At 39.3% G+C, this 20,295-nt stretch overlaps 1 protein-coding gene across 1 annotated transcript; it reads right to left on the minus strand.

Moving 5' to 3' along the window:
• Window positions 1–358: 358 nt before the first annotated feature.
• Window positions 359–20,093, minus strand: LOC129417181 (adenylate cyclase type 8). The gene is made up of 18 exons (XM_055171683.2): window positions 16,300–20,093; window positions 15,729–15,878; window positions 15,427–15,557; window positions 13,687–13,798; window positions 13,469–13,596; window positions 10,674–10,832; window positions 10,320–10,551; window positions 8,747–8,935; window positions 8,562–8,662; window positions 8,283–8,484; window positions 8,115–8,192; window positions 7,841–8,013; window positions 7,686–7,767; window positions 5,263–5,421; window positions 3,714–3,860; window positions 3,495–3,587; window positions 3,024–3,138; window positions 359–2,622 (listed from the first exon to the last, which is right to left on the minus strand). The coding sequence occupies exons 1-18, from the start codon at window positions 17,161–17,163 to the stop codon at window positions 2,216–2,218; spliced, it is 3,522 nt and encodes a 1,173-aa protein (XP_055027658.2). The 5' UTR covers window positions 17,164–20,093; the 3' UTR covers window positions 359–2,215.
• Between the last annotated feature and the right edge of the window lie 202 nt (window positions 20,094–20,295).

Below are 20,295 nucleotides of genomic sequence, written 5' to 3' on the forward strand. Positions count from 1 at the left end.
AACCTGTATGAATTCCTTTGGTCTGTTGAACACAAATGAGGATATATTTCGAGCAATTTTTGTAACCAAACAGTTACCACTGATTTTAATCGTTTTTTTTTTCCTACTATGGATGTCAATGGTGCTTTAAACCTGCGTGATTACAAACATTCCTAAAATTTCTTTCTTTGTGTTCAACAAAGCAAAGAGTGACACTTATTTGTGAGTACTTTTTTAAACTACATAATCAGAATTTAGTGGCTTGGGCTGTTGGGTGTCCTAGAAAATATTTATAAAAAAATAACCTACCAACACAAAACTGGAAACTGGTCGGGAAAATAATATGTTTACAGCCTGGTACAAAAAGTGTTTTTGGCCTATATAGCTAATTTTGCCCTTAATGACAACTGTGAGGGGGGTGATTTTTTTTGTAACTCATCCGTTTAAATTATATTAAGCCTTAAACTTCTGCATGATTAAGGGCGTGGCCGCTTGAGTGTCGGTTGAACAGCCACTGCTGTCACTAGACTCGCGCTAGGCGGGCGTGGTTTCACCTCAGCTTCACCCATATCCCGCCTCTTTACCCATTTTCGGCTTTCCGCGAGTAATTCGCGGGGACGCGCGGCCAAGATGGCGACGGCAGGCAACGCCTACTTTAAGCTTCAAAAGCGATCTTCACAAACCAATGGGTGACGTCACGGACACTACGTCCATATTTTTTTACGGTCTATGGTTGTAACACACAATATATGCCTTTAAATGTAGCATATTACATTTGTATCTTAAAGGGACAGTTCACCCAAAAATGAAAAATTTGGAAGTCAATGGTTACAATCAGCTGTGTGCTTAACATCATTTATCAAAATATCTTCTTATGTGTTCATCAAAATAAAAAAGCTCCTACAGGTTTTAAACAACATGAGGGTGAGTAAATGATGACAGAATTTTGGGGTTAACTACCCCTTTAATATACTGATATTCATTTTTAAATATTACATCAGTTATCCATTTACTAGATATTTTTAAAGATGCAGCCATTTTTGTTTGGTGATAACCATTCTTTATTTGTATGATATAATAATGTTATACATTTGTCAGATGCAGATAATAAAACATGGCAAAACCAATATGGTCACCCAAATATTGCATACACCAGTTATAAAATGTTACATCCTATGCATACTCACCAAGTGGCTTAAAATGGGTCTACCAGTCACAGAAAAAATGACAATGTCTGTGAAATCCAGGCTAAAGTCTCATAATCTAATAATGAGATTAGGAGCATCAAAGTTTGATTTCACTCATTGATTTTACATTGATTTCAATATTTGACATTACTGTGGCATCACTAAAGGAAAACACCACCGTTTTTTCAATATTTTACTATGTTCTTACCTCAAAGTAGACAAATTAATAAATACCTATCCTTTTTTCAATGCGTGCACTTAATCCCTGTACAGCACGTCGTGAATGTGCTAGCACTCAGCCCAGCCCACCCATTCCCCAGGATCCAAACAGGGATGAACCCACAAGCCACCAAACACTTCCATGTTTTCCCTATTTAAAGACGCGCAGTAACATCATCACTCCTAACTACTCCCCCTTTCGCTCAAACTTCGGTCAATATTACTGCGCCCAAGGTCGAAGTGCTGCAAACAAAGTGCTCTTCCGCCATATTGTATAGTTCTCATTTTTCATATACTTAAAAAATTGCCACGTTTTATTTTGTGTCACCATACTTACTTGTGTAACTACTAATGTAATAGTCTTAAAATAGGGAAAACATGGACGTGTTTAGTGGCTTCCAAATTCATCCCTGCCTGGATCCCAAGGAACGAATGGGGCCAGGCCAAATGCCAACACATTCACACTGCGCTGCACAAAGACTAAGTGAACGCATTGAAAAAAGATAGATATGTATTAATTCGTCCGTTGAGGCAAAATCATAGCAAAACATTTAAAAAACTGTGGTGTTTTCCATTAAAGATATCAAGTTATATTTTTACAGAATGTTCTTTACATTACGTAGGATGATTTTATGTAAAAACAGGAAATCACAAAACCATATCTTTAGCTGGGTTTTCACAGACTTAGTCATTAAACTGTTAATATGAATACAGAAATACAGACCATACTGAATCTCTTGAAAGGCCATAAATCATAAAAGAGACACATCTCTAAAAAAAAGAGGTATAAAATATGGTTCCAGTCCAGTTTTGCTTCAGTCTATCCAAATTCATGACATCTCCATAAGATGAAAGCCACCATTAGCCTCTCGTAACTCCTCTTTCTTTCGAGCCTGCACCATGTTAAAAACCATAGCAGCAAGGGTGTTTCTCCCATGGGAGACCCCTTTGCAGGTGCTCCTCTCAGCGTAGTTCGAGCTCTGTTCTCTGTTGCTGACAAAGTACGTGCGAACCCCTCCCCGTTGCTCGCTGACCCCTTTGATGAAGATGTCTCCTCTAAGCTGTATCACAAAGCCGCGGTCAGCCAGGATGCGGCTTGTGGCCTCTGGGACTTGAATGCGGCCACTTATACCCGTGCTGTCCATTCGGCTAGCTAGATTCACTGTCATGCCCCAAATATCATATTGGGGCTTGGTGGCTCCAATCACTCCAGCAACAGCAGGTCCATGAGAAATGCCTATTGGATAATAAAAAAAGAGGAAAGTATCGGTTGATAATATTAAAGTACTGTAAAAGCACTCATTTAAATAGTATTGATCTTAAAGTTAACCTTATTGATTTGAGTGTATCTATACTGTGGCAATAGTTGCTTGTCCTGGATCTGAAAGCTTCATATTAATGGCCCATAATAGTCAGATCTAATCGCATATAGAGTCAATCATATCAATGGCATGTTTAAGCTTTTTAATAAGCCTATTACGATGTGTAAACCACCAACAGGAAGGTGCGGTACTTCTGTTCATAGCAGGCAGTCATCAAACATGCATACATGTGACACCAGTTCAACACATTTTATCACCAGTTGACTTTTAGGTGTTAGTAGTAAAGCATTTTAATACAAGAACAGCAATAGCTTACCAACACGCAGCTGGAAATTGTTTGAGGTACGCTTGTTTATTTCTTTCAGTGTTTCTTTCATGGCCAAAGCATACAAAACCAGCGTACTGAGGTGGGCCCATTCATCTTCACATTCCTGTAACAAAGTTAGACTGTATGGGGTGGTTTCCCAGACAGGGCTTATCCTAGCCCCCGAATAAAATGCATGTTTGAGTTGCTTAAATTTAGAAACACCTGTTCCTGATTAATTTTAACATATATTGGTGAAAAATTTTTGTCTCAAGATGCACACGTGTAGTGTTTTTTGTAGGATATGTTTGTAAAACTTCTTAAATTACCTAATATAAATAAGGCCTAGTCTTAGATTAGCCTAAACCCTATTCGGGAAACTGCCCCAAAATGTCTTTAATCATATTTATTCACATATTCATTTATACATATTTATATTTACTCATTTATGTGATTATATAACTAATATATTAGTTATCACACCTGTTTCTCCGGAGACAAGCCTGATGCAGCCATGTAGCAGCTGCCAATGGTTTTGATCTTTTCTATCTCCTGGAAATAAGGTTCTTCCAGCAACTAAGAGGACAATAAGGAAAATGTAAGGTAGAAAAATTTAATTAAAGTCTAAAAAAAACACATTTTGATAGTTATGCGTAAGCTTGCCCACATCTGATATTGAGGTGTTTTTAAAAATCCATGTACCTCATCAAAGTCAGCTATGATCTCATTAAGAAGTCGGAGACACTCAACATCTTGATGAATTAACTCTTTCTTCTCATAATAATCGGTGAAATCTGGAATAGATGCAAACATCACCCCGACTCTCTCGTATGATTCAGAGAACAGGTCCTTTAATGAGTCAAATGCAGAAAATGCAATATTGTTAATATTTAAACTATCCCTATGGGTTAAAGAAAATGCTTAAAATTATGCTTCGGTTTGAAAATTATTAGCTGGATCAGGCAGGGTTCCCACACCTTAGTTAACTTCAAATTCAATGACATTTCAAGGACTTTCCAGGTCCAATACACTCGAATTCAAGGACTAAATGTGGGGACACATTTCAAGTGAGAGCAAGGTTACATCATGTTACCTTTTAGGAAACATTGTTACAGTTCCCTTTCGAAGGAACTCCTGGGTCACTGCGGTGACACTTTGGGGACGCCTCCAGGGGTAAGTGCGTCTGAATGTGTATATCAAATTCAACCAATGGTGAGGCTTAACGACAAAGACAGGGTAACGCCGGAGCCAAGAAGTATATCGCTATCTGAAATATTGCCAAAGACGGCAATACAGGGACGCAGGAAGTATGGCAAGGGAGACGCAGCGTCTTGTTCCCTTCTCAGGGAACAACAGTTACATATGTACCCCGAGACGTTTTCATGTGTCAAACACAACTATGCAAAAAGCATTTTGGTGTGAATCAACATTTGCATACAGAAGACATTCGCATACAGAAGCATTTAAAGCTAACAGTTTAGCACGTGTGCTTAAAATCCTAGAAATTTTATGATATTATCCTACACTACACAGGGAATAATATGGATTTTTTTCCAGAAAACTTCTTGCATTAAATAGATTCAAGCACTTTCAATTACCTGTATCTATGTATGTATATTTTCAAAAACTTCCCAGGGCCTTGAATTATTTCCCCCAGATTCACAAACTTTTAAGGACCCGTGGGAACCCTGATCAGGGGTCTCCAACGTGGTTAGCGCACAAACCATTTTTTTCGCCGTTAAAGGCGGAGTCCACGATGTTTGAAAAACGCTTTGGAAAAAGAAGGGCCGATTACCAAAACACTTATAGCCAATCAGCAGTAAGGAGCGTGTCTACTAACCGACATCCTTACCGGGTTGCGTATGTGTGGGGCGGGTCTATCAACAGATGGTCCAGATTCTATTGGGGTAGGGGCCTGTTTGTTTAGGTGATTTCAAATATCAACACTGGCTTTCAAACATCGTGGACTCCGCCTTTAAATTAGCAAAAGTGGAATTAGACACGCCCGTTTAGAATGTGCGCTTTAGACCATGCGCTTAGATCGACTAGCTAATCAGAATTAAGCTTTCCAACGATCCATGTAGTAAGTGTTTGTACAAAGCAGTTGTCCAATAACACAAATTTGCTTATACTGTATGATTAGTAACCTAGAAAAGTAACATGTAATATAATAATATAAACACATTTCATTTTTTAAATTATGTTTGAAAGTTGAAAGTATTAGTAAGTATGGGGCTAAGCTCTCCGCTACCTCATTGTTCTGGTCTCTTTCGAGAAAGTGTCGAGCAACATGGGCAGGGAGGATGTTATAAAGGAGACACTCGTTATGTTCCCTCAGTTCCTTCATGTCCTCCACTTCCTGTCTGGCCTGCAGACGCCATAGGAAGTCAAGCCGGGCTGTAGTTTCTAACTGTTGGTTTGAGCAGGGACAAGAAAGGGAATTATTTGAAACATGACCTCAGAATGTCCTCTAAATGTAAAATATACATGTAAGTTCATGTTGGCTTTTGTTTTCATTTATTTAATTATTTTACAATATTTTATGGTCAATGTTTTGTTTTTGTATAATGTTTTTATAATGTTAAATAATGTTTTTGTATTGCATGCTCGAGACTTGGTACGCCTCTAGGAGCTTGACTTTATTTCATAAATTAGCAGTACAGCTTATCTGTCTTTTATCAATCTCATGCGATTTATCGTGCAGCCCTAAAAACGAAAGACTTTTCGGATATATGATGTAATACTACTCTATAGGTACTTAAGATTACATGAGATAAGCAGAAACAATCTGTGTTATACGACCGTTAACAGAATGCCCTCTGCACATATTATACATTTATCATATACTTTCAAGTACGCTTAATCCCAGCCTCAGGACATTCAGAAATACCGGTTTGTTGGCAGATCTACAAGAAAAAGTGTCAGATGCACTGAGAGGGTTTTGCCTCTGAGCTCTTCAATTATAAAAAACGTTTAACAATGTATAGAGCATTTTTGTTGTAAGCATTATTGTGACAGTGTTGTAGCCCCTAAATTGAGACCAAAAGAAGACATCAAGACTTTGAGGGGGCTAAGACCACGACAAGATAGAGAAGAAAGACAGTCGAGACAGAGACAAGACCAACACCATCAAAAAATTGACCGATCTCAAGCACTACAACACTAGTAATAGTTATGGTTGATTTAGTGTTTTTGGTGGACTTTAAATGAAATGTGTGTTATAAACACCAGAATGAATCACATATTGCTACAGTATACTAAAACCTATAACAGCAAAATATCAGTTATTTCAGATAAATATACCAGAACCGCATAAATAAATTACTATTGCATTATGTTACAGTCTACAACAATGCAATTCATAATTAAAATGCTGACTAATTATTACAAATTAAAGTGTAGTATAGTTTATAACATGTAATATACAGTGAGGAAAATAAGTATTTGAACACCCTCCTATTTTGCAAGTTCTCCCACTTAGAAAATATGGAGGGGTCTGAAATTGTCATCGTAGGTGCATGTCCACTATGAGAGACATAATCAAAAAAAAATTCCAGAAATCACAATATATGATTTTTTAACTATTTATTTGTATGATACAGCTGCAAATAAGTATTTGAACACCTGTCTATCAGCTAGAATTCTGACCTTCAAAGACCTATTAGTCTGGCATTAAAATGTCCACCTCGACTCCATTTATTATCCTAAATTAGATGCACCTGTTTGAGGTCGTTAGCTGCATAAAGACACCTGTCCACCCCATACAATCAGTAAGAATCCAACTACTAACATGGCCAAGAGACCAACAAGACCAAAGAGCTGTCCAAAGACATTAGAGACAAAATTGAACACCTCCACAAGGCTGGAAAGGGCTACGGGGAAATTGGCAAGCAGCTTGGTGAAAAAAGGTCCACTGCTGGAGCAATCATTAGAAAATGGAAGAAGCTAAACATGACTGTCAATCTCCCTCGGACTGGGGCTCCATGCAAGATCTCATCTCGTGGGGTCTCAATGATCCTAAGAAAGGTGAGAAATCAGCCCAGAACTACACGGGAGGAGCTGGTCAATGACCTGAAAAGAGCTGGAACCACCTTTTTCAATGTTACTGTTGGTAATACACTAAGACGTCATGATTTGAAATCATGCATGGCACGAAAGGTTCCCCTGCTTAAACCAGCACATGTCCAGGCCCGTCTTAAGTTTGCCAATGACCATTTGGATGATCCAGAGGAGTCATGGGAAAAAGTCATGTGGTCAGATGACACCAAAATAGAACTTTTTGGTAATTTTCCACTAAACGTGTTTGGAGTAAGAAGAATGATGAGTACCATCCCAAGAACACCATCCCTACTGTGAAGCATGGGGGTAGTAGCATCATGCTTTGGGGGTGTTTTCTGCATTATTTCTGTATTAAAAAATCATACATTGTGATTTCTGGATTTTTTTAGATTTTGTCTCTCACAGTGTACATGCACCTACGATGACAATTTCAGACCCCTCCATGATTTCTAAGTGGAAGAACTTGCAAAATAGCAGGGTGTTCAAATACTTATTTTCCTCACTGTATATAGAAAAATAATATATACTATAAAAATTTAATTGATGTAATTGTATGTTCAGCATATATGATTTAATTTAGCATTAAATGAATAAATAAATATTATGAGACAATACCTGTCTACTGTTATAAAGAACAACCACAACAAACATTGCCATTAGCAAGACAGAGATGCCGTTCTTTCTGAGATGCTGAGATCTGTGCAAAACACAAAAAAATGAACATCAGAATGGGATGTTGGCAAAGTGCTTGGCAAAATTAAATAATGTACCTTTGAATTTGGCCATGCAGATTTTGGCGTATAAAGAGCACATGGAAGGCGTCTTCAATGAGGTATGTGTAAACAGCGATGACCAACATCAGTACAGCGAGCTTCAACAGACAGCTGAGCCTTAGAAAGACCGCACATGTCACCATTGCGACCACGCCGCTTAACACAAAGAACTGCAGACACATAAAAAACGATTTTTTTGAAAGTGTTAGGATCAATAAACAGCATTAAAAAAATCAAGACGTCGCAGTGTTTTATCCAGAATATGCTGTACCTCAGGATGGGTGCAGATGTTTACTGGCCACTGAGTCTCGTTGTCCTTTTCACTCACCTCTATTGTGTTACACCACAACTGTCCAAAGAAATAACCAAGGGGAATCATAGACATTTTAAGGAAATTATTTCATGATTCATTTGAAAAGAATTCAAAACGTTTACTTACAATATCAGAGAAGGCCACACCGAAGTTAATAGCAATAGCGGTGAGGGTCAGCAGGTTACGGACGGTCTTGGTCTCGTGGATCCAGCAACACAGGTGTTGCAGGTACAATGAAGAACACTTAAATTCTTCAGCCAGTGTAACCAGAAGCAACAGAACGTAGGCAAATAGGAAAACTAAAAACTGGATGATCATCGGAGAGATTCTGTGGATGAAATATGCAGCATAGTTACAGTATGCATTTCAGGTATGCATTAGACTGTAAATATATCAATAACTTACCGTGGTGAGGGAATCAGGGCCTGAACGGCCATGATGAAGAGGAGCATGAGGAAGGAGCAGGCTAAATTAGACTTGAACATCTCATCTCGCATCTGGGAAAACTGAAAGCAGACGGCTATCAGTGGCACACAATCACAGTGCTTGTTACTGTAGCTTATAAAAACAATGCAATTCTCTGTCCACACCTTGCCCTCGACGTGTGTGTCTTTGAAGACCAGCATGAAGGGCGTGATGTGTTCTTTGCGCATTCGCTCACTACTGCGCACCTCGATGGCCTTCTTGATTCTTTTGTTGATTTCTCTCGAGTTGGCACAATGAGCTGTAATATGACCGGGGAACTGCACCAGGGAGCCATTGGTGAAAGTAGCTAAGATCTAAAAGTTGACATTAGAACACAGTAGTGATGTTGACTTTCTTTATTTTAACTTAATTTCAATCTTTAATTTCAGTCTTAAAGGGCACAAATTATCCCATTCAAATAGGTTCGTTTTGTACATGGGTCAGTGACAAAAACGGTTTGGCAATTTAAGAAATGCAAAAATCTTTTCAAAAAACTTGTTTAAAAAGCATTCATCAGGTTTATTTCAATGCACATAGTGTATTTATGTTAAAGGAATAGTCCATTTTCTTAAAAGAAAAATCCAGATAATTTACTCACCGCCATGTCATCCAGGGTGTTGATGTCTTTCTTTGTTCAGTCGAGAAGAAATTGTGTTTTTTCAGGAGGACATTCCAGGATTTTTCTCATTTTGATGGACTTTAATAGACCCCAACATTTAATACTTAACTCAACACTTAACAGTGTTTTTCAACGGAGTTTCAAAGGACTATAAACAATCCCAAACGAGGCATAAGGGTCTTATCTAGCAAACCGATTGCCATTTTTGACAATAAAAATAACAAATATACACTTTTAAAGCACAACTTCTCGTTTAGATCCGGTCGTGATGCGCCAGCGTGACCCCACGCAATACGTCATGACGTCAAGAGGTCACAGAGGACGAACGCGAAACTCCGCCCCAGTGTTTACAAATGTGTTGAAAGAGGACCGTTCCTACGTTGTTGTATGTCAACTGATACTAATTAATGTCTTTGTGTCAGTTTGTTGTTTACAATGATCCGCAAATGTGCGTTTTATATATGTAACACGTGACCTCCCTACGTCACTACGCATTTACGGCCGCGCTACACCGGACCTAGACGAAAAGTTGTGGTTTGAAAGAGCATATTTTTTATTTTTCTTGTCAAAAATGACAATCGTTTCGCTAGATAAGACCCTTATGCCTCCTTTGGGATCATTTATAGTTCTTTGAAACTCCGTTGAAAAAAACTGTTATGTGTTGAGTTAAGTGTTAAATGTTGGTGTCCATTAAAGTCCATTAAAATGAGAAAAATGCTGCAATGTTTTCCTCAAAAAACATAATTTCTTCTCGACTGAACAAAGAAAGACATCAAAATTTACGATGACATGGTGGTGAGTAAATTATCTGGATTTTTCTTTAAGAAAATGGAATATTCCTTTAATTTTATGCAATGACAAAAATAAATTTGCACCATTTTTATAAAGATAAGACTGAATGGACCTGAAAATGTCAAATGGTGTAATCTGCAATTGCGCCAAAGAATGAGAAATAATAAATATTTTATCCACCTTGATGTCATGTAAGCGTAATCATCATCATCAACAACAAAAAATATGCATCTAACATATCTAGCATTCCCATCTAATGGAGGTTCATGATGCTGGATCAGACTCACGCAGTTCATGCCAATGATGTCATCAAAGGGAAGCTCAGAGCTCCATGATGTCTCGCCTTTGCTGGGCCTCCGGACTCTGGGTGGCTCCTTGTCTTCCTGCAGCGTATGGCAGATCAGAAAAGTATCGATCTTGTGTTTGCGTAAAAACTCATTCCGCTCATGGCCTCGACCCTCTTCTGTCTTATATACGCCCTCGAGACAGTCCAGGGTTGCTCGTGATATGTGAATCCTCCTAATGTAATGATATTAAAATTGTGTAATTACTCTTTTATACATTGCATTTATGGAATTGTGTGACCATCAGCTACAATATGTAATAAGGTAATTGCTAATGACCGTATGTACTACACTTGCCCCGGAATGCCTCCAGCTTCTAGCATGTTGGCGACATCTACATCCCAAGACCACACATCAAACTGCCATTTCTGCAAACCCAAAACCCCACACAGAACTGAGCCGGAGTGGATCCCGATACGCATGTCAACGTCTCTCTTCAACTCCTTGCGTACATGTCTGGAATAGTGACAATATATAAACATTTTACTGATTCAGTATTATCCACATTGTTCTGTTTCAGATGCACTAGTGGCCAAAAATGGTGTCCAGGTGGAAAACTTGTATAATATTTGCTTAAAATGCACCCTCGGGTTAGATTAAACCATCAAAATATGAGGTGTTTGACACATAATGGACAAGTAGCTTTGTAGTCATTGCCCTTGGCTAAGTCTAAACATTGCACATGTGTTGTGTTTTTTGTCAAGCTTCTTTAAATTCTTCTGAAAGCTGAGCTTCAGTTTATACTCCAAACACACCAATGCAACATGCAAACACAATTTTGAATGCATCGTTAATAATAAAATAAAATCAAGAACCAAGATGTCAATTGTTCAGAGTTGGACATCACTTTTGGCCACTTTCTATATCACCATAACTAAAGGAACTATAAAAAACAAATGTTTTGAAAGATCTACAATAGGAACTAAACAGCTATGGATAATGTTACTTGAAATGAGGTCCTGCCTTCTAGTTAAACGAAACCAATCTTCAATCGATAAAGACTGACGATTCTCTGGAGGACGGGCTCTACACAGTCGCGACAAGCGCGAAAGTGACCATTGCTGACTGGATAGGGTGTGTCCACTGATGCAACAAAGTTAAGAAAAGTATGCCCCTCCTGTCCCATATGGCGCTCTTCATGTGGACTTTTTTGGTCATTTTTCTGCCTGTATCTGAAGTGTTCTCATCAGCTACCCTTGATGCGGTATTCAGCAGGCTTCACGCACTTTACCAACCCAGAAGTCCTTGCGAAAGAGCAATCAGAGCAATCAGACGACGGAAGGGAGGAGTTTACAAGAATGGGGAAACTTTTCCTATTTCCGTCGTGACGCTCGAGTCTGTCCCAAAATATGACTCCGGTGCACCCTCCTGGACTCGCATCAAGGGTCCTTAAAGGAATAGTCTACTCATTTTCAATATTAAAATATGTTATTACCTTAACTAAGAATTGTTGATACATCCCTCTATCATCTGTGTGCGTGCACGTAAGCGCTGGAGCGCGTTGCGACGCTTCGATAGCATTTAGCATAGCCCCATTCATTCAATGGTACCATTTAGAGATAAAGTTAGAAGTGACCAAACACATCAACGTTTTTCCTATTTAAGACGAGTAGTTATACGAGCAAGTTTGGTGGTACAAAATAAAACGTAGTGCTTTTCTAAGCGGATTTAAAAGAGGAACTATATTTTATGGCGTAATAGCACTTTTGGGAGTACTTTGACTCGACGCAGTAACACCCTCCCTCTCCCATTATGAGAGTGAGAAGGGGAGCGGACTTTTCAGGCGAGTCGAAGTACTCCCAAAAGTGCTATTACGCCATAAAATATAGTTCCTCTTTTAAATCCTATTCCTTTAAGGTCTGCACTACATGATGTCATCAAAATGTGGACTCTGAGGAGGTCAACAAATCCGGAGTGTGCCATTTGGGACAGGGCCTTTAAAGATGAGCGACCTTCGGGAGCAACTACCAATGAGAGCGAAGACCAGCAATGATGGAAGTAAATAAACAGTGACTTTTGTTGCAGTTTGAGTTAAATCACTCCTCAACTTGGCCATTCTTTGTTTTCACCATCGCAAACGGAAATACCTATGACACAGTTTTTTTTACCTGACGGGAGGGGTTCTGGTGAACCAATCACAGCGCTTGCGGTCCGTGTAGAACTGACGCGCTGTTAAAAATTTTGCTACGGCGTAGAACCTACGCACGACTATAAATCACCCTTTACTGGAGTGGACGGTACTCATTTGTTTATGACAATCAGATTTTAAAAATGCTTCCCAACAACCTCATTGAAAGAGATGGGTGACACACAAGGTCACTGGTGGTCTGAACGAGGGGCAACAGCCCATTCAGACTGCCAGGGAGTAGCAGTAGCAGAGCGACATGATCTCATTCATTTCAATAAAGGCTTGGCGACTTCTGGTGACACAAGCGAAAGTGACCATTGGCAACCGTATGCGGTATGTCCAGCGGTGCGACAAAGTTAAGAAAAGTTTAACTTTATGCAAATGATGATTGACTTTTGGGAGCAACTACCAATGAGAGCAAAGCAAAGTTGAGTTCACGTCATCCGTCTCTCATCAGTTACTGGAGTGGTACTCATTTGTTTATGACAACCAGATTTAAAAAACAACCTCATTGAAAGAGACAGGTGACACACAGAGACAAAGTCACTGGTGGTCTGAACGAGGGGCAACGGCCCATTCAGACCGCCAGGGACTAGCAGTAGCAGAGCGACATGATCTCATTCATTTCAAGGGAGGCTGGGTGACACAAGCGAAAGTGACCATTGGCGACGAGATGGGGTGTGTCCAGTGATGCGACAAAGTTAAGAAAAGTTTAACCTTATGCAAATGATTAGCGACTTTCGGGAGCGACTACCAATGAGAACAAAGCACGTCATTCATCTGTTCTTAGCTTTGTCGCGTAGCTGGACACGCCCTCTTCTTCTCACCAACTGTCGCTCGTCTCGCCGGAAGTCAGCAAGCCTCCATTAAAATGAATAAGATCTTGTCACTCCGCCGTTGCTAGTCGCTGGCGGTATGCATGCATAGTAAAGCAACTTGGTTAGACACATGCACAAACACACACCGTATAGTGTTGATCATGGCCAGACCCATCTCCACACAACAGCGAGCATGTGCCGTCTCAGGTTCTGGCACTCCAGACACACAGTAATAACAATCTCCAATAATCTTTATCCTCATGCAATGATTCTCCTAAAATGTTAGAATACACCATTCATGTAAAAAGTTAAATATTGTGTAATTAACTAAACATTTTAATGTACACAGGTTATTCTCTCTCACCTCTGCAAGCCGATCAAACCGACCAAACAACTCATTAAGCGTGCGCACAAGTTCCTGAGCCGACATGGTCATTGAGAGAGAAGTGAAGCCTTTGATATCAGCAAACAGGATACTGACATAGAAAAAACACAAATTAAACAACACATGTTGATTTTATACACATATGTGACCTCAAAACCAGTCAAAAGGTTACATTTTCTGAAATTGAGATATATACATAATATGACAGCTGAAAAAGCATTCAAATAATGTATGGTTTGTAGGGCAATATTTGGTCAAGGTGCAAAAAAAATCGCCTTTAAGGTTGTCCAAATGAAGTCCTAACTGTGGGTTCACACCAGCCGCGTTTGAGGTGTCAAATTCGCGTCTACCACGTCTAGTTTGCCGCTTGAACATTTTGAGTTTATTTGCTTCATTCACACGTAAAAGCAGCGGGGGTGAAATTCTAGTCATCAAGACATTCACGTGGAAATGCGCGTCATGGGAGGGGCTTCTGCGACTCCGCTCGCTTCCTGTAATCATGTCACTACTAGAGCAAGCTCCTGATTGGTTAACGCGGCGCGTTTTTCCGACAAAGTTAACATTTTTCAACTCGTGTGTTTCCCGCGGCAACGCTTAATTCGTGCCATTCACGCAAACTACATGCACGAATGAGGCAGAATCCCGGCTACCGCGCTGCGCTAAACGCATCATTCGCGTTGCCAGACCTCCAGACGCGCGTCAACTTAACATTGAAATCACTCATGCTTGACGCCTCTACCGCGGCTGGTCTGAACGCAGCATGATGCTGGATTCACACCAAACGTGGTAGAGGGGGCAAAAATGCGCTATTTTGAGCATTTTGAGTTTACTCGCTGTATTCGCACGTAAAAGCCACGCGTGAGATTCTAGTCGTTCGAGACATTCATGCTATGTACACACCAAACGCAGGGCATCGCGTTACTTGCACTAGATTACTCACAGGATTAAACTTCGTTTCATGGGAATTTTTCGGTCGATTGAATATTTTCAACTGGACGAAGACGCGTTTGAGGCAAATAGCGCGTGTTTTCGCGGTAAACGCACCGCCCATATCGCGTCATTCGCATCGCCCCACGAGCGGACACGCCTGACACGCGTCTTTGCATTGACAGGTATGCAATCTACTAGCGCAAATTGTTTATCTCCCGTCTGGTGTGAACCCACAGTCACGCGGAAATTTGCGTCATGGGAGGGGCTTCTGCGACTCCTCTCGTTTCCTGTAATCACGTCACTACTAGAGCAAGCTCCTGATTGGTTAACGCGGCACGATTTTCCGCCAAAGTTCAGATTTTTTATCTCGAGTGTTTCCCGCAACAATCCTCGCTTCGCGTCATTCACGCGAACTAGACGGAATGTGGCAGATTCACGTCTACCGCGCTAAACGTCTCATTCGCGCTACGAGACCTCCAGACGTGCATAAACGCGTCTTTACATTGACTTAACATTGAAATCACTCGCGTTTGATGCCTCTACCACGGCTGGTGTGAACATTAGCAACACAATGATAAATACAATTTTTATATATGTACGGCAGGAAATTTACAAAATATCTTCATGAAACTTAATATCTTTACTTAATATCATAATGATTTCTGGCATTTAAAAAATGTAAACCCACAAAATGTATGCTATAGCTACAAATACACCCGTGCGACTTATGTGACCTAGATTTTAATATACTGGATTATGCTGTCGAGCAAACATTGTAGATTCGTGTACCTGACATCTTTGTAATGGTGGATATAGGTCTTGTGAAACTGTTGAGAGAGTAATTCATCATCCATAGCACTCATGTCAGAAATCATCTCCATGGCAATAAATCGAGGAAGAATGGACATTACCAAGCGCTCCTAAAGCAAAATTATTAAATACCTTAGTTGCAGTTAGTAAAATATCTATATCTTATATATACAGTCCACCAAGTAAAATTCGGTAGGCAGGAGGTAGAAAATGTTTACATTAAATTGTAATTACATGTAACACATTTGTAACACATGTAAAAGAGCCCCGGGCCCCTGAACCTGTCGTTGGTTCTCTCGCTCTATCCTGACCCGTCCCTCGATGCATCGCCGTGTCTCAAGGAAGGCATGTCTTTGGGCACGATCTGAGAGGTAATGAATGAACAGCCCTGCAGTGTTCATACCCATATACAAAAGACCTTTTGCCAGTAACTGAAAGAAACCAAAAGTAAAAGTGTATTAGAAAAAACGCAACTAGCAGATGCTTTTATAGAAAATGACTCAAAGTGCTTACAAAGTTTTGTATTTAAATTTATCATGGTGTTTCTGGGAATCGAACTCATGACTATAGTACAAAAGAAAGGATAAGAGATTTTTTTTTAGATTTTGATACTGGTGCATTGTTGTGCCAATGTGATGAAAAATGTGACCCTACATGTGAAAGTATTTTTTTTGGTGTTTTGCTGATTTCTACATAAAATCAAGAACCTTTCATCCAAATATAACCTTGATATCTTAATTATTGACTGGGCAAGGCCATTTCAAAGATTGATTTCATCAAAGGTCCAAAATTTGGACTTTAATGAACTTTGAATCTTGAGCCTGTAAATGCTCAAAAGTTTGGTTTCTTTACCTTTCTTACAACGCCAGCATCATTATGGTTTCTAAGAGCATCCACCAACAGGTGCAAGGCAGCTGTGAGGAACCCAGTGCAGATGGACCACAGCAGAGGTAGGGGCAATAATGTGTAAGTGGCAAACAGGGTGAAGAGCACATACCAAGACTGGTCACTTTCCAGCCCATACACCAAACCACCCAGCGCCTGCACAGTCTGAGACAACCAGCTCGCCATCCCAACATAGCGCAGGTAATCCGGAGATGTCAAACCCTTACAGGTAAGAACTAAGATGCATAAAACTGCTCCGAGTGCCATGAAGATCCCAGCCAACCACCCTTGTCGAGAGTCCACCATCTCTGGAGCTACAGCCAGGTAGATGATGAGAATATGGAGTTTGGTAAGGATATCTATAACATTTGTGACAACAAGAGAACTTCGGCGCTGACCAGAAGAGTGCTGCTGGTAGAGGCGCTCTAGGTCCTGAGACTTGAACCTGTGGTGTAGAGAGGGCAGGAAGACCCCACGCACTGTTAAGCCCCAGCTCACGAAGAAGTCAGCATCACCAAGAGAGTCTGTGGTGCAGGTGGAGATGCGGTCTCGTAATGGATGGATGCGGGCGGCGGAAGAACGGCGCTTGTGCATGCCGGCGTTGCTCCTTGCGGCTTTGCTACGGATCTGCTTGTTGATGTCTTCGATGTAGGCATCGGTAACAATGATTTTGCGAGTATTGGCTATTCGCCTCTCGTGGTGCATTCCTCGTTGGTTGATAATGTGACGTACTGCATTCTGCCACATCAGTTTGCGCTTCAGCATAGGGGAAAAGGTGTCCCCCAGGGATGCAGGAGGCTGAGAAAGGACTTCGGTTGAACAGACGGCCATGATTTAAACGGTGTGCAAGCTTCAGATGTGAAATCTCTGCTCAAGACCTCTATCAAGTGCACAAACCTGCAGTACAACCCAAACGTACAAAAGGAAACACATTTATATGGAATACTTAAATAGCATCAGCTTTAAATTTAACATATGCATGACACCTAAATAAGAATTAAGCATACGATTAAATAATGCATTTAAAGGGGACATTTCACAAGACTTTTTTAAGATGTAAAATAAATCTTTTGTGTCCGTATGTGACGATTTAGCTCAAAATATCATATAGATAATTTATTATAGCAAAATAGTAAATGCAAATGAGCTAATAAAAAAGCAAACACTGATCACCATAATGGTGGTTTGTTGAAATTAAAACTCAATTGTGCCATCAATTATTCTCTCTCTTTCTCTGCACTAAATGGCAGTGCCGTGGTTGGATAGCTGCAGATTAAGGGGTGGTATTATTATAATAAGATCCCCTTCTGACATCACAAGGGGAACCAAATTTCAATGACCTATTTTTTCACATGCTTGCAAAGAATTGTTTACCAAAAATAAATGTTCTTTTTTACATTTTCTAGCTTGATAGAGGCACCGGGGACCCAATTATTGCACTTAAACATGGAAAAAGTCAGATTTTCATGATATGTGACAACACACAAAATGACAACACACTACAGTATGTAAGCTCAGATGCAAAACCCTTTAAGTGCGTCTGACATGTTTTCTTGTAAATGAGCATTTTTTTATATTTATATTTAGTAATTTCACTTTAATTGGCAATAAAAAAAGTTATTAGTCAGTAATTGAAATGCCTTATTTTCACAAATGTCATTTTAGTTATTTCATTTGTATTTTAAGAATGTGTCTGTCTTTTGCTGCAAAACCCTCTAAGTGCAAAAATCTCCACTGCTAAAAAAGTCACAGTTACTCCTCACTGTCCTTTCTAAATAAAGGTAAAAGGCTCAAAATTTGGTCAATATGCTAATATATCCGGTAAACCTTATTTAACCTCAAAAACTCTTGCAAGATTTAAAGGACTTTGCTGAAAACAACCATGTGGCATTTAATGGATTCTTCCAACATTCTGATATTTCTAAATGGCCTTAGGCTGGGTTGAAGTGGGTTCAAATCAAAACTATTTAATGAACGTATAATACATGCAGAGAGCATTTGGTTAACATAATTTTTCATTTTTGACAGAGGTGACGTTTAGCAGCTTTTGCAGCTGAGCTCTTCATATGCACCTTAAAAGTGTCAAAATTGATAACTTTTGGATTTAAAAATGCATTATTGGCATGAATAGAAAAATGTTTGAATAATAAATCAGTTTAATTATGCAAATGTTTAAAAATGCAAGAAACATTTAACATTTTTTATTTGAATGCAATAAAAACAAACAGAGACAGATACTTGCCATTAATGTGGCATTGCAAGGTTGCAATGATGCACGCATCTGTTCCTTATCCATGAACATGAACCCAAGTAAATTGCTCCAGACACAAGCATAACATGGTACATTCTTGTGTCTCAAAGGTGTAATCCTTGAGTGCAGAAAATGACAGGTTTCCATTCATCTTCATCCTCATAACTATGCAAAACATTACTATGTGAATGATTCATATAGCTCAGTTACCACAACAAAAACGCTTCTAGACGTTGAATCTGTCTAGAGTTTGACAGACGTCTCCAACATGGTCGATGTGAGCGTCTACTTAGCTGCGCTTTCTCCAGGTCATGAAGTGATTGCTGGCCAGATGGTCTGAAAACCTGCCTTGACCCTTCCCAACAATAGCAGGACCCCATCTGCTAGAGCTTATCTACTGGTACAACACAAGATTCACAAAAGAGGAAAAATTAAAGGTAGAAATGAGGGGTCCGGACAGCCTGGGATCTAATACACATGCACACAGACAAGCACAACGCAATAAGGTGAAATATAAAGGATTATCCACTCAGCACCAGTGCACGTGATGCATTAAGGCACATGGCCACTGCTAACAAGATAACAGTCATGACAGGTGAATTTATATCCTAAGTTTTAGTAAAAATAGATTTGCTCTGAAAATTTGTATGCTTGAGGTTAGGTCATTGCATACATTATTTCATATTGTGTATTAAATGTGCTTACACTTATGTTTGATTATCATCGATAGCATGTCATTTAAATAAACTGGATGCCCTTAAAGAGAAAAGTTAGATATTGTTCTTGATGCCGAATTATGATCTGCTCTTGAGCAGCCATCATGCACGGTTTTAGTTAGCAGGCTAAGAGGCTGACTGAGGGAATGTGGGAAGTAAGCTGGATAAAGTGCTTCTCACTGATCTGGTTACCAACAATATGTGCCAGGTCAGAAAGTGACTAAACCATCTGTTTCTCTCAGCACATATAAGCAATCAGGCTTCTCACTTTTGTTTAAGTTAAGTAAGGTTAAATTAATCTCACTGTAACTAAGTTGCATTTCCATATAATGATACAGCACAACAAGCTAAATCTGTAGAGCTGAAAATGCATTGAAAATGCATCTTTCTTGCCACAGTTGACTTTACATCACTGCCAGTGTTGGGTAAGTTACTCAAAAAAAGTAATTAATTACTAGTTACTAATTACATCTTCAATCATGTAATTAGATTACTTTACAAATTACTCTCTCCAAAAAGTATTTAATTACTTTCTAAATCCTATTTAGTACATGATAGAAGGATAGGCTTGAAATGGCTCGAAGAAATAATATATAAAAGTACATAAATTATTCTGGTCCCACTTTAGGGTCCAATTCTCTCTACTACCTAACTATTAACTACTTTTGCCTCAATATACTCCAACTTCTGCTTATTAATACTAAAAAAGTTGTTAATTTTTTTAAGTATTGGTAGAAATTGGGAGGTTTAAGGAAGTAGAATAAGGTTTTGCAGAATCAGCCATTAATATGTGCTATTAAGTATTAACATCTCATTAATATTAATGCTAATAATCAACCAGTTAATAGTGAGAATTGTAAACCTTAACCATGTTAAATCCACTATTGTATTATAGTACACATAATTGTTTTAGAGTCCATACAAAGTATTTAGTTACATCAGAAGTAAATGTAATTAGATTACAAGAAAAATAAGAGTAATCCCTTACTTTACTTT

The sequence above is a fragment of the Misgurnus anguillicaudatus genome, chromosome 7, assembly GCF_027580225.2.
Source record: "Misgurnus anguillicaudatus chromosome 7, ASM2758022v2, whole genome shotgun sequence".
NCBI classification, from domain to species: Eukaryota; Metazoa; Chordata; class Actinopteri; order Cypriniformes; family Cobitidae; genus Misgurnus; species Misgurnus anguillicaudatus.